Raw genomic sequence first — 27,212 nt, forward strand, 5'->3', positions numbered from 1 at the left:
TAAGCCCTGTCTCCCCTCTCCATCTCTATCTGATCCCCTGTAGTCAAGCTCTGCAGATTTCTTCGGTGATCTGCTTATTTCTGCTGGGATAGTAGAGTGATGACTATCCCTCTACTATCCCAGCAGAAAACTAGAGTGTTACTGTCTGAGGAGGCTAATACAAAGAGTGTCTGGTTAGAGGCACAGGGGACACAATGCCAGTTGAGAGCAAGGGTATCATACTGAACCCAAGAGAGTCAGGTAAAATTTTATATATTTAAAGTTAAAACACCAGCTTTCTTTCCCATCTCAGCCTTGAGGATAGTGACAGGCAAACGTACACCTTCTGAGCAGGATTGTGGAGGATTCTTCCCAGGGAAATTGGCACAATCTCAGAGAAAAAACCTGAAGACACTGATACTGTGTTTCTTAATCTGTTCAGGCTGCTATAACAAACTACCACAGACTGGGTGGTTTAAACAATAAACATTTATTTCTCACAGTTCTGGAGCCTGGGAGGTCCAAGATCAATGCATCAGCAGATTCAACATCTGGTTCATAGATGGCCTTCTCACAGTGTCTTCACTTGGCAGAAGGGGCAAGAGAGCTCTCTGGGGTCTCTTTTAGAAGAGTACTAACCTCATTCATAAGAGACCTACCCTCATGACCTAATCACCTCCCTAAAGGCCCTGCCCCCTAATACTATCACACTGGAGGTTGGGACTTCAATATATGAATTTAGAGGGGGACACATTCAATGTATCAGGATTGTAGAGGATTCTTCCCAGGGAAATCTGGCCAGTACAAGAGAGAAACCATGAAACAAGAACAGGATGCTATTTTTTAAAGAAGAAAAAAGAAGGAATGAGAGGGCTTCCCTGGTGGCGCAGTGGTTGAGAGTCCACCTGCCGATGGAGGGGACGCGGGTTCGTGCCCCAGTCCGGGAAGATCCCACATGCCGCAGAGCGGCTAGGCCCATGAGCCATGGCCGCTGAGCCTGCGCGTCTAGAGCCTGTGCTCCGCAACGGGAGAGGCCACAACAGTGAGAGGCCCGCGTACCGCAAAAAAAAAAAAAAAAAAAAGAAGGAATGAGAAAAAAACTTTAGAGAGTCAACATACAAAGAAATGTCTAGAGATAAGAATAAAATGACAGAGGAAAAAAAGCAATGGAGAAAAATATAAGAAAATTAGAGAATCAGGGAATCGTACATTTGAAAAATAACAATTCCAGAATAGGGAACAGGAAAACAAAGGGCGAGAAATCATCAAAGAAATAAGTCAAGGAAAAAAATGTCCTAGAATTCAAGTTCATGAGTTTCCAGATTGACAGGGTCCATTGAGTACTCAGCAGAAAGAGAGTGGAGCAATGCCTTCAAAATTCAGAGAGAAAAACACTTCCAATATGAAATGAGCAACCAAACTACTAACCAAGTGTGAGATTAGTACATGAAGTCAGACATTTTCAGGAAGCTATCAGGAGATGCTCTGCCAAAATAAAGGAGTATAACAAGAAAGACCTTGAATCCAAAAAGTAGGGCATTCATCCATGGGTTCTCAAAGAGAACCCCAGGATGATGTAAATGGAGATCCAGGATGGCAGCAGGTCATCAGATATAGAATCAATCCATTCAGAATAGAGCAGGTCCAAGTGCCCAGGGAGAGAGGCTGCCAAGAAGATAAAATTGATGAAATAAATAACTAATGATTCTGAAAGTATTCAAAAGAGATGAAAGACAGCGAAATTCTCATCTTTCATAGCAGGAATTCAATGGATAATACCTGAAACTGAAAGAAGAAATAATAAGTAGCAATACAGGTAAGCATATTACTTATAGATATGGAAATAGAATCCAAAGAAACAAACAAAAGATGTGAAAGTGGTTTTCTTTGGAGAGCAAAAAATGGAGAAAGAGAAATGTGTGACTTCTATATTTTATTACAATTTCTCATTCAAAGTTGACTCAAAATCACGTGGATGAATGTTTTTGGTTTTGTTTTTAGTTTAAATAAATTGAATTTTTAAAATCATGTGGATGTATGACTTTGATGAAAATTTAAACTAAATATAAAAAAGAGAGAAACAATGGAGTGAGAATTAGGCCTGGGGATTAATTTTCCTGCTTAACAGTTTCTATAACAATCCCAGAAAATAGGACCCCATTATAATGCTGTCTACCCCCAGTTTTCTATTAGAGAGATTCAAGTAAATACAATATGCATTTGTATTAATATTCATGATTGTCCAGGAGGCAGGGAGTTATTTGCAAGCCTATATTCAGGCTAGTATGTAATCCCATCACCTCCTCATGTTAGTTATGTAACTGGCATTGGTAAATCACTTCAACAGCCTGAGCCTCAGTTTCCCCAGCCATAACCTGAAAACTCCAAAAGTTGTCCTGATAGCCTTAAGCTCTTCTCCAATCTCTTTTGACTCATAATGTTTCTAACTTGACATCTCCACTTGAAAGTCTAACGTGCATAAGTTGCTTTTAAAATATAATTGAAAGTTTTTTGAAATGCCTCCCATCAAGAGAAGAAATTTCCATCTCCTTGAATCTGGACATATATATAGTTCTGCAAAAGTGATGCTTCCAAGACTCAGTTATAAAAGGCCATAAAACCTACGGCCAGTTTGCTGGAGCATTTACTCTTGGACCCCTGAGGTCCCATGTAGGACTTCAGTGAAGCCCAATCATATGGAATGATCACATAGATGCTTTGGTTGACATTCCCAGGTGAGCTAGCCTTCAGGTGCCAGACATGAGTGCAAAAGCTTCGAGTCTTTCCAGATGAAGCCCCAGGCATTGTTATTAGATGCTGTTTTCTCTACATTTTGGGATTAATGAAGTGATTATGATATGTGATAGTATAATGATCATTAACAATTAATGAGAAGTTACTCTTTTTCAAGTATTGTCCTAAGAACTTCATGTAGTTAATCGTTTAATCTTTTTAACAATTCAGTGAGCTAGATAACATTAAGATCTCTTTTTATCTGTGAAAACCTTAAGCCCATAGAGGTTAAGTTATTTATACAATATCAGAAAGCTTACAATTTGAATGTCAGGGACTCAACCTAAGTCTATCGGACTTAAAAGTTCATGATCCTGGACTAGTATACAGTAGGGGCTCGATAAATTCAAAATAGAGTGGCATGAGTGGAACAAAGGAGCCAATCACAAGAAAATCAGGAAGAATATTTCAGCTGAAGGGAACAGCAAGCACAAACGGGTTTAGTGCGTTCAGTGGAAAGAATAAAGGCCAGCATGGCTGAAGAGTAGGGAGGGAGTGGGAATTTGTATGAGGTAAAGCCAGAGAGGTGCACAGCAGCTGGATCAGGTAAGTCAGCGAGGAGAATTTGAATTTTATCCTAAGTTACAAAGGATAGTCATCAGATAAACCAACATTATCTAATATATATATATATATATATATATACACATATATATATATATATATATTTTTTTTTTTTTTTTTGCGGTACGCAGGCCTCTCACTGTTGTGGCCTCTCCCGTTGTGGAGCACAGGCTCTGGACGTGCAGGCTCAGCAGCCATGACTCACGGGCCCAGCCGCTCCACAGCATGTGGGATCCTCCCGGACCGGGGCACGAACCCGTGTCCCCTGCATCGGCAGGCGGACTCTCAACCACTGCGCCACCAGGAAAGCCCTAATTTATATTTTTAAATAATGATTCTGATCAGTGGAGAATGGAATGTCCAAAAGCAAGGTTAGAAGCCCTGCCTGAATATGAGCGTGAAGGAGAGGTGGTTCCCGAAAGGAAAATCAAGGGGCTGTCACTAGAAGAAAGGGAAATCACTGCTGAGCATGCAGGTGGCCGCTACGCAGTCCGGAAAGTGAAGTTTCTGTATTGCAGGGCATGCATATTTTAAGAATTTTGGTATTGGCAAACACGCTCCCCAAAATGTTGCACCGGTTTGCATTTTCATGATCAAGATATTACTCTTTCCCTATATCATAGAAAATTCTGGAATTATTAATAAAATAGAATTCTTGCCAATTTGGAGAAATGATACCTCACTGTCATTTGAATTTGTTTTTCTTCGATTCCTGGTTAGATTGGGAAGTTGGTCCTCCTGACTCACCACGGACAGGCTATGATGTCGGAGGTGTGCCTAGGGAAACATACGTGGTAGAGTCTTCCCCTCCTCCCTTGTCCTCTGTGACTAGATGCTCATTGTGGTTACACCTATTTTGGGGTCCTCAGGAGGCTAACAAAGGCTTCAAAACCAGAGCTAAAGTAATACATTGACTATGCAAGAAGCAGGCCCAGAGGCAGATTGTGGTTTTTGCAAGAGCCACACAGTGTATTTGGGAGCTGGGATCAAGGGAAAAGACCTCTGACCTAACTGTTTCAGAGACTTGGAGAGTGATGAAGGCAACCCAGACTACCCTCAGGTGCAAACCCAATTACCTTGCCCTGTTTGGGTGTTTAAAACATAGATTCCTGCATTCTCTTACTTTTTATATCATTTCAGGATCTAGAGAAGTATACATGATGATTCCCTACTGCAAATCTGCCCCAAATACCTGACTGAAGAGGCTGAGACCCAGAAAAAAAAAAGTGATTCTCCCAAGATGACACAGAAAGTTAGTCACAGAGTCAGGACTGTATATTTTCAGCTCTGCCTCCCCCACCCTCCACACCAAAATCCTATGTATATCCAGGCTTTTTTTTTTAATTGTTTATTTTATTTATTTATTTACTTTGGCTGCACTGGGTCTTCGTTGAGGCATGTGGCATCTTTTAGTTGTGGTATGCGGGCTCATGGTTGCAGCACGCCAACTCTTAGCTGCAGCATGTGGGATCTAGTTCTCTGACCAGGGATCAAACCTGGGGCCCCTGCACTGGGATCACGGAGTCTTACCCACTGGACCACCAGGAAAGTCCCGTATCCAGACATTTTAGACAGTAGAGTCTCTTCTCTCAGGGAGGAAAGAATCCAACAGATACATTTCTGCCCCATTCCCTAGCCACCAGAATAGAAAATTGCATTTTGCAATTTTTTTACAGCTTTGTTGAGTAGACAAAAAACTGCATATATTGAATGTATACAATTGAATGAGTTTGAACATATGCATTTGGTGATGTTTTTGTAGCACAGCCTGACGGGTACTCAGACAGCCCAAGCTAGGATGAAATTACAATTCCTTTCCCTGTATGGAATTGAGTTAAGCCACAAACTCTTTTCTTTTTCTTTTTTCTTTTTTGCAAGAGATTGGGGTGGTGGACATGAAGCCGCATCCTTGAGCTCTGAAGGCTGTCATTGGTTAGAGGTGGGGAGGGGTGTCTGCGGGTTTCAGTCTATCCTTGCTGTTCTCTGCTGCGTGTCTGCTCTCCTTCCCAACTGTCAGCCCTGTTGACCAAGCGACCAGGGCCCAGACCCTCCACTAAACACTTCTCTATGAACTCAAACAGGCAGTAGTTTTGAAAGGTCTGTGAACCTTTCACAGACTTCTACACCAGCTCCTTCAGTGACCCCACTACCACCCAGAAAGATCTTTACTTTCCCAGCTCCTCCCACAATTGAATAGAATCTCATCCTTATAATAAATTCCTTGTTCCGTAATGCTGATAGCAGTTCTGCTGCTTCCCTGACTGAGCCTTAATTATGTTTGAAAAAATGAGCCTCCTTAACGGAAGTGAACAACAGTCATGGATTTCTAGGCCTTAGGCACTGAGTCCCTTCCTAGCTACTGTCTCCCTTCGTTGTAAAGCTTTTAGAAAGAGTTGTTTACACTTGTCTCTTTCACTTACCTTTCAGCCTTCAACCTCCTCAATCTGTTTTCTGCCCTTACAGAAATGGTTTTCAATGTTATTTTGTCTTGTAAGCCCTTTTATACCCTGACCTCTGTATCAAATAGGGTCCAATCAGGAAACGGAAGCCACATAGGAGATTTAATATAGGGAACTGGTTACACTGTTGTCGGAAAGCAGAAACAGCAAAAAGAGGACCCTGAGGAAACAGATATTAGTAACCACAGAATGCAGCTAGCACCCTCAGGCTGCAGGAATTGAGGGAAGAGAACGGATTTTCAAAATCTAAGAGTTCAGAGGAGGGACCCCCCAAGAGCTGGTTCTTGGACCTCCGAGGAAGGGGCACAGCCTGGCGCCCAGAAGGCCTGACCCCATGGGTAGCCCTCAGATGACAGGGGGTTGTGGCTGCTAGTACTTCTGAGACGTCACAGCCAGGCTGGTCAGGGGAGCTTCATCTCTTACTACCATTCTCCTGACGGTTTTAGCCCCAGTTACATCATATTTCTCATATTCAACACCAACAGAAGCCTTTGTACACTTTCCTTTGCCTGGAACACCATTTAGGCTCATCTGCCTGGCGTTTCGGTATTTATTCCTCCAAGCGCCGTTCAGTGCCGTCTTCTCGGCGAAGTTTTTCCGGACCTTCCGGACTCCGTGTGCGTGGCGCCCCCTTGTGGTCCCTTGGTTGGAGGTCGGACCTCGTTGCTTGACCTAAATGAAGAAAAGAAAGCGTGCCACTTCAGGCCGTGTGGCTGCACTCTGTGGGGCTCAGGGGGCGCGGGGGCTGTACCCACGGGCGGCTGAGGGCACGTGCGGGTGACATCTGTTCCGCTTGGACCAAGGGAACGGGAGCCAGAGAGGCCAGAGCTCTCCCCCGTTAGCTTTGCCATCGCATCGGACTTGCAGCTTCACTTGGCCACTTCCAGCCATGAAGCTCCTTTTGCTGACTCTGGCCGCACTGCTGCTCTTGTCCCAGCTCACTCCAGGTAACCTGGACCTCTTCAGGGGAGCGGGAGGGTGTGGAGAGTGTGGAGAGTGAGACCTGGTCACGGAATCCCACGGGCGGGGGGGATGAAATAGCATTTACAGCCCAGAGTGCCATGAGCTGTGATAGAGGGGATCTAGGGTCCTGGGGTGCACATGGGAGGGACCAGCCCAGGCTGAGGGCCAAGAGAGTCCTCCCGGAGGGATACTCTTGAGTCCTGAAAAGTGGTTAGAAATTAGAAGGGGAAGGAGAAGAGGTGGAAGTAGGAAGGGTGTCCTGGGCAGAAATCCTCTAATGCAAAAGTCCGGATGTGGGAGAGAGCACCGTGCCTTCAGGGAGCTGGCACAGAATGGAGGGGTGGGGTAAGGGTGTGGCAAGGGGTAAGGTTGAGGAGGCACTCAAGGTCCGGGTCTTGATGAGCCTTGAATGCCAGGTGGGGGAGCCATGGGAAGGCTGAAGCAGAGGAGGGCCGTGGTCAGAATTGCCCATTCCGCCAACTCTAGCATACCTGCCTGGCCCCTCTTGCTCACCTGGCAGAAATTTCTGCCCAGCCAAGGCTTTCAGCTCACCTGTCCACAGGGTCGGAAGGTGTGTATTTCCTCACCTCAGCCCTTGTATCTGCCTGTGGCAAATGCCTGAAACACCACTCAGCTGGGGATAGACAGGAAAGCCTTAGAACCCAGGTTAGAAACTGCTCAACCATTTTCTAACTCTGTGACCTCCAGCAAGCAGCTCAGCGGCTCAGAATTGCAATTTCCTCATTTCTCAATCTGCTGCAACAAAGGCGTGTGTATAGTAATATCAGTTTGAGGGAACAACATTGAACACACTGAAATTTTGGTATGCAAAAACAAGTGTAACTTCTTCATTTTATATAACTCATCTAAATTTTCCCAGGAACTTCCATCCAGCTGATGGGACAGTTTAGGGGGAGGGGTGGTGGAGGGCACTTAGGGACTGTGCCTAAACTCAGCAGTTAAATAAATATTCATCAGTCCTGGTTTAAAACCGTTTCAAGTTAGTTCAGTCTCTTTTGAATAAATATTCAGTCTTTGAGCATTTCTCCTTCTGCTCCCCTGCCCCTTCCCAGGACAGCCCCTGGGTTTAGGAGAAGGTAACTTGATATGTCATGATTTAATTGATTGGTTCATTCAGTAAACATGATTGAATGGATTTCATGTTCTAGGCACTCTGATAGGTGCAGGAGGTAGCACAGTGAACATATCAGAACAAAACAAGGTAAGCAAAGTCTTCAGCCTCTCGGAGTTTACATTCTACTGAGAGAAACAGAAAAAAATTTTTAAATAACTGAAACATGGGCTTCCCTGGTGGCGCAGTGGTTGAGAGTCCGCCTGCCGATGTGGGGGACGTGGGTTCGTGCCCCGGTCCGGGAAGATCCCACATGCCGCAGAGCGGCTGGGCCCGTGAGCCATGGTCGCTGAGCCTGCGCGTCCGGAGCCTGTGCTCCGCAACGGGAGAGGCCACAGCAGTGAGAGGCCCGTGTACCGCAAAAAATAAATAAATAAATAAATAAAAATAAAAAAATAACTGAAACATACAAAATGTCAGGTGGTGAGTATAATGAGCAGACTAGGTGGGAAGGGGGATAGCAAATACCAGGGGGATGTGGATTTGCTGTTTTAAAGGGGTGCTCATGGAATGGGTCACCGTGACCTGAGGGAGAATAAGGGGTGATCCATGTGGATTTGTGGAGAAGAACATTCAAGCTGGAGGGAACGTGAAGTGCAAAGACCCTGGGGCAGGAGCATGAGGAGGTAGGGCTCAGCGCTGGACCTTCACTGACTTCTAGGACGATGTCCCTCATTGTGTGTGATCCCGTGACTGATGAAACCTCTTGGTCCTGTCGAGAGCCCCACTGACTCAGCCCGTCATCTCAGCCAAATCTTCCATCTGATCCCTAGGTTTAGGCTGTTCAAACACAGCCCCTCCCACTGCCTTCTGCATAGGGATCTACTCCTGACAGGTCTCTCAGGCTCGCAGCTCATCACTGGTTTTCCTATCTTCACTAGAGACACAAGGGAACTTGGGGACCTTCTGGATCTATTTTATGCCACAGGAGAAGAGAGGGAGAAGCTCAGCCACTTCCCTCAGCCATTTCTAAATCCCCCTCCAGGTGGCACCATAATGTGCCGTGGCGATGTTGTTAGCAATTTTCCTGGGCTACGGTCTGAGGGCAAAAAGTAAATGCCCTCTTCTCTGGCAGTTTCTCCAGACCAATCTGGCTGTTTGTAGCAAGAGAGTCTCTTGCCCCTGCCCTTCTCACATTACTTATCTCTACTTCCTAGGTGTTCAGGTCGACCAGCAGGCCTTAGTCGGGGAGGGGAGGAAGGCCTCTGTCTCTAGCTTGCTGGTGGGTCCGCCGTCATCCTGGCTGGCAGAGGCAAGGTGTGGGCTCTGGTGGAGCTCTAAGGCCTCCTCCTGCTGCTGCTGCAGGAAGTGGATTTAAGCACCCCAGTTTCCCCTAAGGAGAGTATTTCCCTCTACTTCCTACTGGGTGTGGTGATGGTAAAGGATTTTAAATGGAAGTTTCTTTGGCCAGACCCTCAAGCCTTTGCCTCCTGTGGCTTATGGTGAGGTGATATTATCTGAATCCACCAGGCTCAGCTAATAATATATAAAGGAGCTCTTTGAAATTTGGAAATCCCTGACCTTTCTAGATAAATTTCGGTTCTTAAAAGTATTATCTTGCTATAAACTAAAGCAACTCATCTCATTTAAGCTGAGCAATGACTTTGTCATTCTAACTGTTGTTTACTATTACCCTGAAGCCCAGAAACTCTGCCCATTTTTGCTTTTCAGCAACCAAAGGGCCTCATGACTAAAGGGGGATGAAGTATGTATAACTTTAATATTTTCAAAATTTTTAGTTCATTGTGGAATTCGGGACATATATATAAAGCCCAAGAGCCCAGCAGATGTTAGATTTAGGTGTGATATGTCACACCTCTTTCCATTATCCCTCCTCATAGCACCCAGAGTTCTTCCTTGATAATTTTCAGCCTAACTCTAGTCAATCAAATATCTGCACAGCTATTTCTTGAATAGTTGTTTCTCATCTCCCTTTCCCAACTAGACTGGAAGTTCTCTGAGGGCAGGTATCTGTCTCTAACTTGTTCATAATTATATCTCCGGTGTATAGGCTTCTCAGTCTACACATGTATTTCCCTAGGGTAGACATCTAGAAAGGAAATTGCTGGTCAAGACTGCACAATCTGAAAATGTGCTAAGTAGCCTCCAGAGAGGCCAAAAGGAAATGTATGAGACCATCTTTCCTCTCACTCTCAACAACAATTCATCTTGACACTCTTGAATTAAAAATTGAGATTTCATTGTTAAATGGTAGGGATTTTTTTCTTACCTTTTTTGTAAAATAAAACACAATTACAGATACTGAAAACCACATAAAACAAATGTGCAGCTTAATGAACTGTTATAAAGCACACACCCTTGTAACACCATCCAGGTCAATAAACAGAACATTGACAGTCACCTCAAAAACCCCTCCACCTATGCCCCATCACAACTGTCTCTCTCCCCAAATTAAGTACTATCCTGACTTTTATAGCGATCAACTATTTGCGCATCTTTATAGTTTCATTGCTAGGGCTGCATCCCTAGAAACCCTATTTTTGCCATGCCCACTTTTAAAATCTAACATTTCTTAAGATTTTTAGTTTTTCAATTTACTGGTTATATCTTCATCCCTTTCTTGTCTCTATAATTTATCTGCTGGGTCATTTGACCCATAGTTTCCCACAGTACAGATTTTGCTAATTGCATATTCAAAGTGAATTCAACATGTTCCTCGGACCTCTGTATTTCCTGCAAATTGGTGACTGGATCCAGAGGTTTGATCAGGCTCAAGTTCTACGCTTTTTGGCAAAACGTTGGGGGATGGTATTTGCCTTTTTCATCAGAGGGCAAATAATATGTTTGTTATCTCTCTTTTAGTGACAAATTAATGCTCAAAGCTGAGATGCATTAATTCTTTGCCTATTGCAAAATGGTGATATTCTATTATGTGATTTTCACTAGTTAGCTGGAATACTAATATAATAAAGACACTCCTCATCATCTACTATTTGGTTACTCAGCAGTACAGTTCATATAAGAAAGACAGAATAAATGCTTGGTGATTTTTCCTTACATATGAATCTGCAAGATAATGATTTCTTTTCCTATCATCCACCAAATGTGACAAAATAGTTTTTAATATCATCATAAATTCATAGATTTAAATATATTTGATGACTTTTCATTCATTGCAGTCTTCTTTTTCATAAATTTATTTATTTTATTTTATTTTTGGCTGCTTTGGGTCTTCGTTGCTGCACGCGGGCTTTTTCTAGTTGCGGCGAGCGGGGGCCACTCTGTTGTGGTTCGTGGACTTCTCATTGCGGTGGCTTCTCTTGTTGTGGAGCACGGGCTCTAGGTACGTGGGCTTCAGTAGTTGTGGCATGCAGGCTCAGTAGTTGTGGCGCACGGTCTTATTTGTCTTCCTGGACCAGGGATCGAACCGTGTCCCCTGCACTGGCAGGCAGATTCTTAACCTCTGCGCCCCCAGGGAAGTCCCCACTGCAGTCTTTTTTCTTACTGAAACTCAGCCAGTGGAAGCCTAAACCTTATTTTACATATCCCTGTTAGTCTTTGATGTTTCCTTGTGATAAAGTCCATCTTATAAACACCACGAGGGACACACCTGCAGTCTGACAAAGTTAAGCTTATTAACTTACTGAAGCAAAGGAAAATACACACCAAAGGAACTGTGGAACATCTCACCAAATGAAGGAACAAATAGGGTTACTATAGGATTAAGGAGAATAGAGTTTTAGATAAAATGTAAATGAAGCAGAGTTTGTTTCCCTTCTCTCTGGGATCATGTTTGAAAATCATTGTTTCATATACATTTTGTCCAATTATCTTGTTGTTTAAAGCAGGAAAATCAATATGGCTCCTGTCACTCCATCTCAGCCTGAAGAAGAAATCCCTTTTTTTTTTTAATTTTTACATTTTTTCTCTTCTATTTCTCTTAAAATATTATCCGTTGAGATTATTTGCTTTTGTTTCCCTTTCAGGTTAGACTTTTTTTTCTGAAAAGAATTTTCTTTAATTCCTAATTATATCTGTCACTGCACTTCTGAAATTTTTAATGCTAGTGGATTTTATATTATCTTATTTACTACATACAACTCTCTAAAATAGGTGTTATTATGTCTTTTGTTTTCAGAAGAGAAAAATGAAGCTCTGTGAAGGGAAGTAACTTGCTCAAGATCTCCCAGTTTACATGTGGTGGAGCCAGCTTTCAAATCCAGACTTTGGGGGTTTCAATAGGTGGGACAGTTCCTGGAGCAATCCCCACTATCAAATTAAAACTTCCATACCAATATTGTCTTAGAATAGCTTTTAAGTTTTAAAGAAACTTAAAGACTGTGATGGGTCAAATTTTTTATCAAGCTTCATTTCAAGCAGTTGAGAAATACCCCATAGCCATCTTAGTGTCTCCGTAATCCATCTGACTGAAGTAAAACCCCAGATTTCTCTCAGTTTATTTTTTCAGGATCTGGTGCTTGTGATGGCAGTTTGCTCAAGGTTCCAGAGAAGTTGTAAAAGATAATTTTTTAAAGTAAACTAATGATTCTCATACAGATATAAAAATGAACACATGTTAAAGATTTTATTTAATTCATAATGAGAGAACAAGGCAGATTTTGTAACTGGTTTAAAGCATAAAGGTATACACACACTACTATATGTGATAGATAACCAACAAGGACCTACTGTATAGCACAGGGAACTCTGCTCAGTATTCTATGATAACCTATATGAGAAAAGAATCTGAAAAAGAATGAATATATGTATAGGTATAACTGAATCACTTTACTGTACACCTGAAACTAACACAACATTGTAACTCAACTATACTCTAATAAAATATTTTTTAGAAAAATTTTAAAAAGCATAAAGGTAGGGCTTCCCTGGTGGCGCAGTGGTTGAGAGTCCGCCTGCTGATGCAGGGGACACGGGTTCGTGCCCCAGACAGGGAGGATCCCACATGCCGCGGAGCGGCTGGGCCCGTGAGCCATGGCCGCTGCGCCTGCGCGTCCGGAGCCTGTGCTCCGCAACGGGAGAGGCCACAACAGTGAGAGGCCCGCGTATGGCAAAAAAAAAAAAAAAGTCCTGTTTCAGGGCTTCCCTGGTGGCGCAGTGGTTGAGAATCTGCCTGCCAATTCAGGGGACACGGGTTCGAACCCTGGTCTGGGAGGATCCCACATGCTGCGGAGCAGCTGGGCCCGTGAGCCACAGCTGCTGAGCCTGCGCGTCTGGAGCCTGTGCTCCGCAACAAGAGAGGCCGCAATAGTGAGGGGCCCACGCACCTCAATGAGGAGTGGCCCCTGCTCTCTGCAACTAGAGAAAGCCCTCGCACAGAAATGAAGACCCAACATAGCCAAAATAAATAAATAAATTTAAAAAAAAAAAAGCATAAAGGTATTAATGGAGTAAGGGATTCTTGAAAATAATTTACAAGACAGAAACTGGTTCTTTTTTCCCCCATGGGGCAGGGGAAGGGAGGGAGTCAATTGAACCCCTGTGGAACAGAATTTACTTGAATATATAGGAAATAATTATTTTTGCATTACAATCATTAATCAAGAGCTCATAGAGATGTAAAACTCCCACACAATCAGAATCAGGTAACTCTGAAGTCTGTGATCTGTCTAGACCAGGGACTTCTGACACTATTGGCAATTATTGACATGTTGGCACTGTTGGCATTTTGGGCTAGACAGTTCTTTACTGTGGCTGTCCTGTGCATTGTAAGATATTTAGCAGAATCTTTGGCCTCACTAATTGCCAGTAGCACCCCACACCAGTTGTGACAACTAAAAACATCTCCAGACATTTCACTGACAAACATCCCCTGGGGAGCAAAATTTCCCTATTTGAGCCAAGTTTTTCTCTAAAACACGAATTTTCCCTAGTCTCCCCCATACTGGTCAAAAAATAATCTCAAAGAAAACTTGTTCCTAATCACAAAATAAACTTGCTCTAAACCTACAACAGAAAGAAGGAAATAATAAACAAAAAATTAATGAAACAAAGAATAGTCACAGCACCAAACTGCCTAAAGAAAGTAGTTTCACTGACACAAATAGAGGTTACAGACTTTATTCAGCTGATGGACATCAGGGAGCAGCTGAAGACCCAAGTCAGCGCAGGCTTGGAGTTTTTATAGAATAAAGAGAAGAGAGGGGTGCATGTTCTTGTTTGGGTCAAGTAGCAGATTTCATCTTTAACTGCTGCAAAACTTGTGTTTGGAATAATTAGAAACTGTTCCAGATTTTTGTGCCTCTTGGTTGAGGCCATTGGTGATATCCCATCCCCAAAACTGTCAGAGCAGTTCTTTTGAGAGCTGTTTTTGCAAGTCTTGAGTTTGTCAGTTAGTCAAGATTCTGGGGCAGGAAAGGTATCAAAAACAATATGGATGGTTGTTGCCAGGGGCTAGGAGGAGGGGAGAATGGGGAGTTATTGCTTAATGGGAATAGAGTTTCAGTTTTACAAGATGAAAAGTGTTATGGGAATGGATTGGTGGTGATGGTTGCACAACAATATGAACATATTTAATACCACGGAATGGTGCACTTTAAGATAGTTAACATAAATTTTATGTCATGTGTATTTTACCACAATTTGAAAAAACATAAGTACAGCCACCTTCTTGATGATAGGCTTTGGCAAAGACAAAACAAAACAAAAATAAGGATATGAAGAAATTGATGGAATTTTAGCCAAATGTATATATATGTATAGTGTGTGTGTGTATATATATATATATACATGCATACACAATGAAATACTACTAAGCCATAAAAAAGAATGAAATAATTCCATTTGCAGCAACATGGATTGACCTGGAGATTATCATACTAAATGAAGCTGTATAGGGAAAGACAAATATCATATAATATCACTTATACATGGAATCTAAAATATGATACAAATGAACTTATTTACAAAACAGAAACAGACTCAGAGACTTCCAAAACAAACTTATGGTTACCAAAGGGGAAAGGGGAGTGGGGGAGAGATAAATTAGGAGGTTGGGAATAACATATATACTCTACTATATATACAATAGATAACCAACAAGGACCTACTGTGTAGTACAGGGAACTATACTCAATATTTTGTAATAACCTATAAGGGAAAAGAATATATATATATATATATATATATATATATATATACACACACATATATATATATATATATATATATTTTTTTTTTTTTTTTTTTTGGTACGTGGACCTCTCACTGTTGAGAGGCTCCAGATGTGCAGGCTCAGCAGCCATGGCTCATGGGCCCAGCCGCTCCGCAGCATGTGGGATCTTCCCGGACCGGAGCACGAACCCGTGTCCCCGGCATCGGCAGGCGGACTCTCAACCACTGCGCCACCAGGGAAGCCCTAAGAATATATATTATAGCACTGTGCTGTACACCTGAAACTAACACAATATTGTAAATCAACTATACTTCAAATTCTTTTAATTTAATAAAACAATACAGATGAATGCTGAAAAAATATGCTAAGTATAAAGAAGCCAGGTGCAAAATGCTGCACATTATACGATTCCATTGGCATAAAATATCTAGATTTGGCGAGTCTATAGCGAGGAGGGCACATTGGTGGTTGCTCAGGGATGAGTAGAGGAGAAATGAAAATGCTTAACGGGTGCAGGGTTTCTGTTTGGGATGATTAAAAAGTTCTGGAACTAGACGGTGATGATGATTGCACAACATTGTGAGTGTAATTAATGCCCCTGGACTGTACACTTTAAAGTAGTTAAACTGATAAACTTTATGTTATTTGTATTTTACCACAATTTTTCAAAAGGGAGAAGAAGGAAAAAAAAGAGAGGACCAGGGTCAGAGTCAAAGGAAACTGAGCACCCTCTATCACATCTGTTTTAATCCTTTTACAGACATTTCAAATCCAGAATCTACCTCTTCTTAGGACTGACACTGTCTCTGTTCTTCTTTCTTTTCAGGTAGCACCCTAAAATGCTGGAATCTTCATGGCAAATGCCGCCAGAAATGTTTCAAGAAGGAAAGGGTCTATATTTATGGCACAAATAATAAAATGTGCTGTGTGAAGCCCAAGTACCAGCCAAAAAACCTTCCATGGAAAGTTCCTTGAAACCTAAAGTCATCAAAAGGCAGGTGAAGCTATGCTGAGTCTGACCACAGTGGATTCTCAAACTCTGTCAATAAACACTTCTGGCTGATCCCTGTGTTTGCCTGTTAGTCTATCCAGCGGTTCTCAGGAAATCCTCTTACAGATGATCTGTTAAGTCAAAACTATTTTCATTATAATAATAAGACATTATTTGCATTTTATCTCACTTTCTCACAAGTGTGAAATTTTCTGGAATCTACACGACACACAATAATATCATCATTCTGGCAGCTAATGAAATGTGTGCTTATGGATCCTTACATTTTTAGAATTTTTTAAGATAGAACCTTAAGGTATAAATGTGTTCATTTTCAGAGATTCACTCAGGTTGTTCTCAGTAATTCTATGGTACTCTTATTAGCTATCTTTAGCTATATTATTAATCTCTGGAACCTTGTTATCACCTAATAAATCACTGCTTTGAAATTCCAAAATTTTCCTTTTACCTATGTGGAAACACAACAAAAACTAAAAACATTTTGCTGTCTACAGGATCTGGGAGTCCCAGGGCTGGGGTCCTAGGGTTAGTGCCCACCCACTGGTGAGTGGAGCAGGACCCTAGGGTCTCTGGCTGCAGGGCTCTTGGGGTCCTAGGGTTAGTGCTAGTGCACTGGTGTGCAGGGTTGGGTCCACGGCCCTCTGGTGGACAGAGCCATGTCCCAAGGCAGCTGTGGGCTCAGGGAGCCTTAGGGCAGTTAGGCCTGCTGGGGTGGGGCTGTGTCCCTGCCCAGCTAGTTGCGTGACCTGACATGTCCCAGTACTAGTGCCAAAAGGCTAGTGGGAGGAACCAGGTCTCCCAGAACTAATGAGCTAGAAGGAGGATTCCAAAATGACACTTGCCAGCACCAGTGTCCACATGCTAGGATTAACTCACAAAAATGGCTGCCACCAGTGTCTGTATCCCAGGGTGAGCTCCAGGAGGCTCTCTAAGATCAGCAGGTAGGTCTGACCCAGGCTCCTTTCAAATTACTGCTTCTGCCACAGGTCCCAGAGTGTGTGAGATTTGGTGTGTACACTTTAAGATTGGAGTCTCTATTTCCCACAGTACTCTGGCTGTCCCAAAAGTAAGCCCCACTGGCCTTCAAAGCCAAACATTCTGGGGGCTCATGTTCCTGATGCAGGACTGCTGGGCTGGGGAACCTGATGTGGGACTCAGATCCCTTGCTCCTTGCGGAGAACCTTGCAATTGTAATTACCCTCCTATTGGTGGATCGCCCACCCCAGGGGGTATGGGTCTTGACTCTACCATGACTCCACCCCTCCTACCCATCTCATTGCGTTTCCTTCTTTATATCTTTAGTTGTAGAAGCAACAGACAACCTTTAAATAACTATTATAAATATTTCAAGGAAATTAGAAGAAAAGATTGACTGAAAGGATAATTTAAACCAATACACAGAAAAATAGTGTATCAGTTTTCTATCAGTGCATTACAAAGCACTCTAAAACTCAGTGGATTAAAATAACAACTATTCATTATTTCTCAGAATTATGTGTGTTAATTAAGTGGTTCTTCTGATATTCTCATCTGGGGTCACTGATGTAACTACATCTCTCTCCATATGGCCTCCTCATTTCAAGGAAGTTAACCTTGGCTTCTAACATGATGGCTAGGTCTAAGAGGGTAAGCCCCAATAGGAATCATTTATCAAACTTCTGTTATTATGTTTTCTTAAGTCCTATTGGCCAAAGTAAATCATGTGACCCAGCGTCAATATGGAAAAAAAACTGCACAGGGACATGAATACTGCAGGCATGATCACTGGTGTATCAGTCTATCACAAATGGAATCTCTAAGAATAAACTGGGCATTCTAAACTGAAAAATACAAAATCTAAAATTAAGGATTTATTGGTTATGCTTAACAGCAGACTGAGCATAGTAGAAGAAAGAATCAGTAACTCAAAGACAGATCAATAGGAAATACAGTCAAAGCACAGAGAGAAAAAAGAAATGCAGACTAGAACAGAACATGAGAAACTTATGGGACCATATCAAATGGTCTAACATATATGAGTTGGAGTCTCAGAACAAAAAGAAAGAGAGAATGGGGAAGAAATATTTTTTAAAGATAATAGCTGAAATTTATCCAAAATTGTGGAAAGACAATAATCCACAGACTCAAGAAACTTAGGGAACTCCAAGCAGGATAGACACAAAGAAAATCAAAATAGCATAGCATAATCAAACTGTTAACAACCAAAAGAAAAAGTACTTCCTGATAACTGTGAATGTTTCAAACAAAACATGCTCAGGAATTTAATGGAGAAAATTAGAAGCCCTTATTTAAAGACACTATAAAAAGCCTAAATTAATAGAGACATAATATTTCACAACTTAGATAACTCAGTATCTTAAAGATGTCAATTCTACACTAATTGTTTCCTAGATTCATTGAAATTCCAGTCAAAAAACTAACAAAATTTTTTCCAGAATCTGTTCAAAATTGTGCACATATAAACAAATATTTTGTTAGGGACATAGACATAGATGACAAAAATATCAATAAAGCACAAATATAGGATAATGGTTACTCTAAGAATATAGGAATTGCAAAAGGTAATGCTAATATCTATTTTTTTATCTGAATGGTAGTTATAGAGATGTTTGTTGTCTTATTGCTTTTTATACTTTTATATATTTTAAAAATATTATTTTGCTTTCTCAGTATATAATAAAATCAAGCTTTTTTAAAAGGAGATAAAAGTTATGAACAGAAAAAAATGCAAAAACTAAATCAGCTAAAAATCCTAGAAAATAAAATATTTGAAAATTACATATCCTATAAAATATTTTTTCAGAATACGTAAAGAACTCTCAAAACTCAATAAAAAGAAACAAAACAACGTGATAGCAAAATGAGCAAAAGATTTGAACTGACACTTCACCAAAAAAGTTACATATGTAACAAATAAGCACAAGAAAATGGATAGATATTAGAGAAATACACATTAAAATCACAATAAAATACTGCTACACACATATCAGAGTGTCTAAAACGATTGACCATAATGATTGCTGATGAGGGACAAGGGTTGGCAGCTGAAGCAATTGTACACAGCTGGTGGGAATGTAAACGGTAATACACCCCCTTTGGAAACAATTGGGCAGTTTCTTAAAAAGTTTAATGCACCACAGGATCCAACCACTCCACACCTAGGTATTTACCTAGAAGAAATGAAAACATGTCTACACGAGGACTTATAAGTAAATGTTCACAGCAGCTTTATTTGTGGTAGCCAAAAACTGGAAAAATTCCAAACGTCCATTGACAAGTGAATGGATAAACAAATTGTGGTGTATCCATATAGTGGAATACTACTCAGCAATAAAAGCAATTAACTATTGAAACTCTGAAAAACATGAATGATTATGGATGATTCTCCAAATAATTATGGCAAGTGAAAGAAAACAGACAAAAATGAATATATATTGTATTATTCCATTTGTAAAAAAAACTCTAGAAGCTGTTAATATATAGTAAGAGTACATCAGTACTAGAACAGAGCAAGAGGAGGAGAAACAGGGAGTGGTATTAAGAAGGGATTACAGGGCTTCCCTGGTGGCGCAGTGGTTGAGAATCCGCCTGCCAATGCAGGGGACACGGGTTCATGCCCTGGTCCGGGAAGATCCCACATGCCGCGGAGTGGCTAGGCCCATGAGCCATGGCCGCTGAGCCTGTGCATCCAGAGCCTGTGCTCTGCAATGGGAGAGGCCACAACAGTGAGAGGCCCGCGTACCGCAAAAAAAAAAAAAAAAAAAAAAAAGGGATTACAAAGATGCACAAGGAAACTTCTGGGGATGATGGATATGTCCATTATCTTGATTTTGGTGATAGTCTCATATGGGTGCACATGTATGATAAAACATCAAATTGCACACTTTAAATTAGTACAGTTTATTATATGTCAATTGTACCTCAATAAAGTAAATAAAGAAATAAACAATGCTTTTTAGGAGAAAAAAAGGCTGAAGGAAAATAGATATTTTTAAAAAGAGATAGAGTAACTGAATTGTATGTGATGAAACCAAAGAGGTGGACAAGGGCTAGATCTTGGAGGACTTCCCAAGTTAAAAATTATTTTGCAAATATAGATACAAATGGCAGACAACCCATTTCAGGCAACAGATCATCCCCAAATCTTCGGTGTTCCTTCAGCCCAATCTTCCCTGATAGCTATTGCCAATTTGGTAATTGGGCACCATCTAACTGGAAGACTCCTGGAATCACTGTTGATATCCTGGAAGGCTCACCCAGTCCTTCCCTTCCACTCCCCCCACTCCCCCGCTGCCCTCACTCAGGATCCTCACCATCAGTATTTAAACTGAAGCCACACCGCCTCATGATGGCTTGATATGCCAGCTATCACAAAGACAAATTTGGACCTCACACACAGGACGAGAACTCCAGCCTGCTAGCTGCACAGACACTCCTCATTTCAATGATGAGACCCATATTTTACCTGCTGACATTTGTGGAACCCCACTGGTCACATTATAGCAGTTTACCGCACATCCAGTCTTCAACCATTTCTCACCACTTCCATTGCTACTACCCTGGTCCAAACCACCATCATTTCTGACCCGAATTGTTACATTGGCCTCCAACTGATTTCCCTCCTTCTGCCTTTATCCGCTTTCAGTCTATTCTCAATAGAGTAACCAGAGTGATTCTGGCTCTCCTCTCCTCAAAACCCTCCTGTGATTTCTCATCTCACACAGAGTATAGCCAGAGCCCTTACAATAGCCTACAAGGCACCCCCGCAGTCTGGACTCCATTATTTCTCTGACCTCATCTTCGATCACTCTTCCACTGGTTCACTCCACTCAAGCCATCCTGGCCTCTTTGTTATTCCTCAGACGCACCAGGCATCGTCCAAATGTAACCATAAGTGGGGTCTGGCTGCTCCCCGCTCAAAAGCCAATAAAGCTAATAAAGAGTAAGCTTGGCGGAAAGGAAAGTTTATTTTATTTTGGATGCTGGCAACTGAGGGTTTTCAGTATTTTCAAAATAGCTCACAGGATATGGCTCAGAATATTATCTATAGCCCTTGAGGAGGAACTAAAGGTCCTTGACTATGCTTAATGATGAAACTATTATTATTTAGTCTTGTTGGACTGTTTTCCTTTGTTTCTGCATTTTCTCACTTCTCTGATTAAGCTTATCCTTTGGCTAAAGTTTTTCCGCAGACAAAAGGCAGGCTGAGGGCTTCCCTGGTGGCTCAGTGGTTGAGAGTCCGCCTGGCGATGCAGGGGACACAGGTTCGTACCCCGGTCCGGGAAGATCCCACATGCCGCGGAGCGGCTGGGCCCGTGAGCCATGGCCGCTGAGCCTGCGCGTCCGGAACCTGTGCTCCACAACGGGAGAGGCCACAGCAGTGAGAGGCCCGCGTACCGCAAAAAAAAAAAAGGCAGGCTGAGGACATGGCAGGCAAGGACCATAGGGTCCTGCTCCATTTCACTAACTCACAGCCTTTGAAGCTGCTCTTCCCTCTCACTGGCACTCTCATCCCCAATCCTCTGAATGACTCTTTCTAACATCTTTTGGTTCTCTGTTCAAATATCACCTTCTCACTGCAGCCTTCTCCTAAATACCTTATTTAAAATTTTTCTTCAAAAACTGCTCTCCCTTGCTTCTTTTGGGCTTGAATTTCTCCACAGTATCTGTCAGTATCTACCATATTTTTTTCTTTATTGTGTTTATTGCACCCCATGAGAATGTGCTAAAGGTACACTGAATATACGTTACGGTTATCTGTCAAAGACCTGAGCATTAAAATAAATATTTTATTTTACCTAAAGATAGGGTACAGTCAGGAAAACAAAAAAAACAGAGTAGGTATTTCCAAAAAAGGGATTTAATACAGGAAACTGGTCACACATTTGTTGGAACACTTGAAGCCAAAAATGAAGTTGAAGTTATCCAGGTGTTAGTAACTACAGGAAGGGGCCACAACTCCTAAGGCCGGGAGACCCTTCCCTCTGCCCTCCAGTTCTTCCAGTTCCATTCCCCACCTTTCTCCACCCAGCTGTCTGACCCCCTGGAATGACTGCATCAATAGGATCTCCTGCCTCTGGCCTCCCGTTTGGTTTAAGGAGTGGGGTGATCTCAGCAAGATTTTTGGAGGAGAGAGTGAAGTCCAGGTATTTACCACTTCTGTCTCTGCAGAGTTGCCATCTGAATTAGTTAACTATCATCCTTGCAATGTGACTCTTTTCTACTCCTATGCTGTATTGAAGTGATGAGGACTGGGCTATGTTGCAAATAAATAATTTTTTGTTTAGATAGATAGATGATAGACAGGTAGATGATAGATAGATAGATAGATAGATAGATCTAGATATCTAGATATAGATAGATATACAGATATGTTTCACAGTCATTTTCTGAGCTCCATCTACCTTCTGCACAGGGCAAATGGGAAAAATAAAATGTGAATGTGATAAGAATCAATACCCTTCCATCTTCAAGTGTTTGATGGTGGCTCTAATCTCTGCAATTCCCCAGGGAAACAATATTGCTGTTGGTTCTCTACTATAGTATGTAGGGAAAGTTTCAGTGGTTTCCACTTGTCCGTTTCTACAATAGTAGCCCTCACCCCATGGGTCAGGGAGCCAATGTGAACTTCTGCCAACTACAAAATATGTCTATTCTAATTATACATTCAGAAATGGAGTGGACTCACCAAAGGGTTCAGGGGGATTCAATGGTTCAATTGTGAGATATTCTTGGTCCAAAAATGTATGTATCATCTGACCTCCATACATCCTCCAATTTTGACACATGGCATTTTGGGTCCCTAGTTATTAGTGTCAACTCAGAAACAGCATTGCCTTTCCCAAGTATAAAATCACCCTGGTAAATGGCCACAGGTGCTTTAGCCTGAAGGAAGATTTTCAGTATATACTTCTAGCATTGTTACAGAGTCCGTCCTTCCTCTAAGGGACCAGTCTCCACTTCAGTCAAGGGCCTCTTGGTCTGTGAATTTAAGGGAGAAGCCATGATTCTCTAATGAGGCAAATCAGTAAGGGATTTTTCCTGTAAGAGCAGAAATTTGTCTGTTTTGTCCACTGCTGAATCCTCAGTAGCTAGAATAATGGCTGGCACATAGTAGGTATTCGATAAATATTGGTTGAATTAATGGAAAACAGAAAAAATAGAGTGCTGATGCTAGTGATATGAAAGATTGGAATCATAAGCTTAATACAACTGAGACAATGGAAATCATTAGGCATGCCAAACTCAGGGGCTCCTTAGCCTCAACCAGATGTTCATTGGACTGTGGGTTCAAATTAGGAAAAAGTGAAGCAAAATTAATGAACATGTACATAATGCTGAAATATATCATTGAAAATTGCATCTAAAATGTTGGGAAACTAAGGGTTTTTTTAACCATGTCTTACATCTACTGAACCATAATCTCCATAAAACATATACTCATTTGTTCATTCAGTCATATAGCAAATATTTATTGATCACCTACTATTTGCCAGGCACCATGTTGGTAAATAAGACAAACATGGTCTTTGCCATCATGGAGTCTACAACCTGTGGGAGAAAAAGACATGAGACAAGAAATAAATTCAAATTACATATGGTGGTAAAGGCTATGAAGAGAATAGTGATTGAGAATAAGGGAGGGAGGTCGTGAGGGAGGTGGATCTCCATGAGTAACGAGTGTAACCCTCTCTGAGGAGGTGGCATTTCACCTGTGATCTGTAGGATGAGAAATCGTGCTTGCAAAGAGTTGGGAGGGGATTTGCAGAAGAGTATTTCAGGTAGGGCAGCATGTGCCCAGGCCATTGAGGGAAGGGTGGCTTGTTCCAGAAACTGAAAGAATGGCTGTGTGGCTAAAGGTGTACAAGGGAAGAGAGATACAAGATGAGATCTGAGAGGCAGGCAGTGTGGTAGATCACACAATACTTTGATATTTAGATTTGAAAGACAAGTTCAGGAACAAATTTATGTTTTAAAGTAGAGAACTGTCTGCCTTCCCTCCAATCACTTGTATTTACTCACAGTTTCTGCTTCCTCATATTTTGCTTTACCCCATCCCTCCTCCCACTACCCACCCTACTCTTCAGTCTTGACTTTTCCCAAGGCATCTTTTCAACTTCACCTCCATTTATAAACTGCTTTATTCTCTGTATTTCCCAATTAAAATTCTTGTAATTTTGTACCAACCTATCTCATAGGTCACTGGCCCGCCTATGGGATTAGCTTGGCTTGCACATCTCATGTCCAATCAACTGTGTCTGGAGTAAGGGGAAGGGGACCTTGTGTTATACATGTGACTGTCACTTCAGCCAAGGCTGTGAGCAGAGAAGAGTATAAATGGATGGCACATGCACAGTGTCCCGTATCTTCACATTTCCCTGTATCCTTGCAATGACTTCTATAGGGAGGAATACGTATGTCTGCTCCTCTCCCCATGAAAGAGTGAGTCCCTATGCTTAGAGAGAAATGAAACATGGGATTCTCTTTTATTATTTATTTATTTATTTAATTAATTTAAAAAAAATTTTTTTTTTTTGTGGTACGCGGGCCTCTCACTGTTGTGGCCTCTCCCGTTGCGGAGCACAGGCTCCGGACGCACAGGCTCAGCGGCCATGGCTCACGGGCCCAGCCGCTCCGCGGCATGTGGGATCTTCCTGAACCAGGGCACAAACCCGTGTCCCCTGCATTAGCAGGCGGACTCTCAACCACTGCGCCACCAGGGAAGCCCAAAACATGGGATTCTTGATGGAATTCTGAGGAAGGGGCTGGCCCCTCTCTTCATCCCCCTCATGAAATCCCACTAAGTAAGAGCTTGACATTCACTCCTATTCAACCCAGTGCTCCTGTTTATAATAAATATTTTCTGTCCCAAAAAATAAAATTCATAAATATTGTAACCTATCTACTCACAAAATTTCAAGAAAAATAAACTATAATATCAAAGGAGAGAAAAGAACCTATTTTATAATAATATGTATTTCATTGTGTACATACACTTAAAAATGTAATGAAGTAGTCAGATCTTGTGCATAGCGTGAGTGCAACAGCTACAAATGCAGGCCCCAATGGGTGTGTTACGTGTGCAAATTCAAATACAACCTAAAGTGCTTGCTATCTGTGTCCTGACTTTCCAAAACGGTGAACAGCTTTCCAAAACGGTAAAGTTCTAACCAAAACAAAATATAATTATTCCTTGATTTACACCATAATTCCATTCCAGGAAAATTCAATGTGCAAAAAATACTTGCAAAACAGCCTTAGATTCTGGACTCAGAGAATTACAAATGGGCTCTCACCTACATAAATATCTAACAGGACATTTGAATTTTGGGGAGGAAATGGATCAATACTTCATTTTCCAGGACAGTCACGCATGTTGCATGCCGTTTGTATTTTTGTTTTTGTTTTTTTTTAACATCTTTATTGGAGTATAATTGCTTTACAATGGTGTGTTACTTTCTGCTTTATAACAAAGTGAATCAGTTATACATATACATATGTTCCCATATCTCTTCCCTCTTGCGTCTCCCTCCCTCCCACCCTCCCTATCCCACCCCTCCAGGCGGTCACAAAGCACCGAGCTGATCTCCCTGTGCTCTGTGGCTGCTTCCCACTAGCTATCTACCTTACGTTTAGTAGTGTATATATGTCCATGCCACTCTCTCACTTTGTCACAGCTTACCCTTCCCCCTCCGTTTGGCTTCCCCGGTCTCCAATCTACAAATTCCAGTAGGGGTTCCATTAATTTGGATGATCAAAAAATGCCCCCGGAAAATTCCCAAAGTAACCCCTAGAGGGCAGTATCTCCCCTTTGAGAATCTAGCCGTTAACAGAGTCCTCTCTCCCAGGATCGTCTATTCTTTTGAGACAAATGGAGCTGCATCATAAACAAGATAACTTACCCAAATTCAACTATACGTGCTCAGAGAAAGAGAAAGAGACAAGGGTTTTTTTTGCTTTTTTATTCAACTTACTGATATTTTCTTACTTTTTAAATAAAATTAATTTTACCTTCTTTTTTTTTCCTTTGTCTCCCTGACCCTTCGAGCAGGATTCTTTTTTAATTGAAGTATAATTCATTACAATATTGTGTTAGTTTCATGTGTACAGCATAGTGATTCAGTATTTTTGCAGATTAAATTCTGTTATAGGTTGTTACAAGATAATGGGTATAATTCCATGTGCTATACAGTAAATCCTTGTTGCTTATCTATTTTAAATATGGTAGTTTGTATCTGTTAATCCTATACCCCTAATTTGTTCCTCCCCCCTTCCCTCTCCCCTTGGGTAATCACAAGTTTGTTCTCTATGTCTGTGAGTCTGTTTCTGTTTAGTACGTACATCCATTTGTATTAATTTTTAGATTCCACATGTAAGTGATATCATATAATATTTGTTTTCCTCTGTCTGACTTATTTCGCTAAGCATGATATTCTCTAGGTCCACCCATGTTGCTGCAAATGGCAGTATTTCATTCTTTTTCATGGCTGAGTAATAATCCATTGATATATATCATATCTTCCTAATCCAATCATTTGTTGATAGGCACTTGGGAGATTTTCAAATATTCACATAAATGGAATCATTCAGTATGTACACCTTTGTATCTGGCTTCTTTTGCTTAACATAATGTTTTTTGAGATTAATTCATGTTGCTTGTTTCAGTGTATTGTTATTGTTGTTTACTGTTATCATACCATATGGATGTAACTCAATTTATCTATTCATGTGTTGTTTCCAGTTATGAGATATTATAAATAAAAACAATCCATTTGGGTTATTTCCAGTTATGGGATATTATAAATATAACCACTACAAACATTAGGGAAGTCTTTGTATATACGTATTTCTATTCTTGTCAGTAACTCTGAAACTATTTTTCCAAAGTGGTTGTCCATGTTACATTCTCATCAGCAATATATTAGCATTCCAGTTGCTCCATATCCTCACCGACACTCTCTATGGTCAGTCTTTTTTATATTAATCATTCTGGTGGTATGTAATGGCATCCCATTGTGAATTTAATTTTCATTTCCCTGATGCCTACTGATTTTGAATATCTTTTCATGGGCTTATTGGCCATTTGTATATCTTCTTTTATAAAATGTCTGTTTAAATATTGGCCACTCCATTATTAGATTGCCTTTTTCTTACAGATTTGTAGGCATTCTTTAATATTCTGGAAATGAGTCCTTTGTCAGATAAATGTTTTGCAAA

The 27,212-nt window shown here is 41.3% G+C and overlaps 1 protein-coding gene across 1 annotated transcript; it reads left to right on the forward strand.

Moving 5' to 3' along the window:
- Nucleotides 1-6,684: 6,684 nt before the first annotated feature.
- Nucleotides 6,685-15,958, forward strand: DEFB123 (defensin beta 123; the record flags this gene model as incomplete). The annotated part of the gene is made up of 2 exons (XM_079719079.1): nt 6,685-6,742; nt 15,810-15,958. 2 exons carry the CDS (start codon nt 6,685-6,687, stop codon nt 15,956-15,958), a joined length of 207 nt encoding a protein of 68 aa, XP_079575205.1.
- Nucleotides 15,959-27,212: the final 11,254 nt, after the last annotated feature.

Source organism: Hyperoodon ampullatus (assembly GCF_949752795.1).
Source record: "Hyperoodon ampullatus genome assembly, chromosome: 14".
Lineage (NCBI taxonomy): Eukaryota > Metazoa > Chordata > Mammalia > Artiodactyla > Ziphiidae > Hyperoodon > Hyperoodon ampullatus.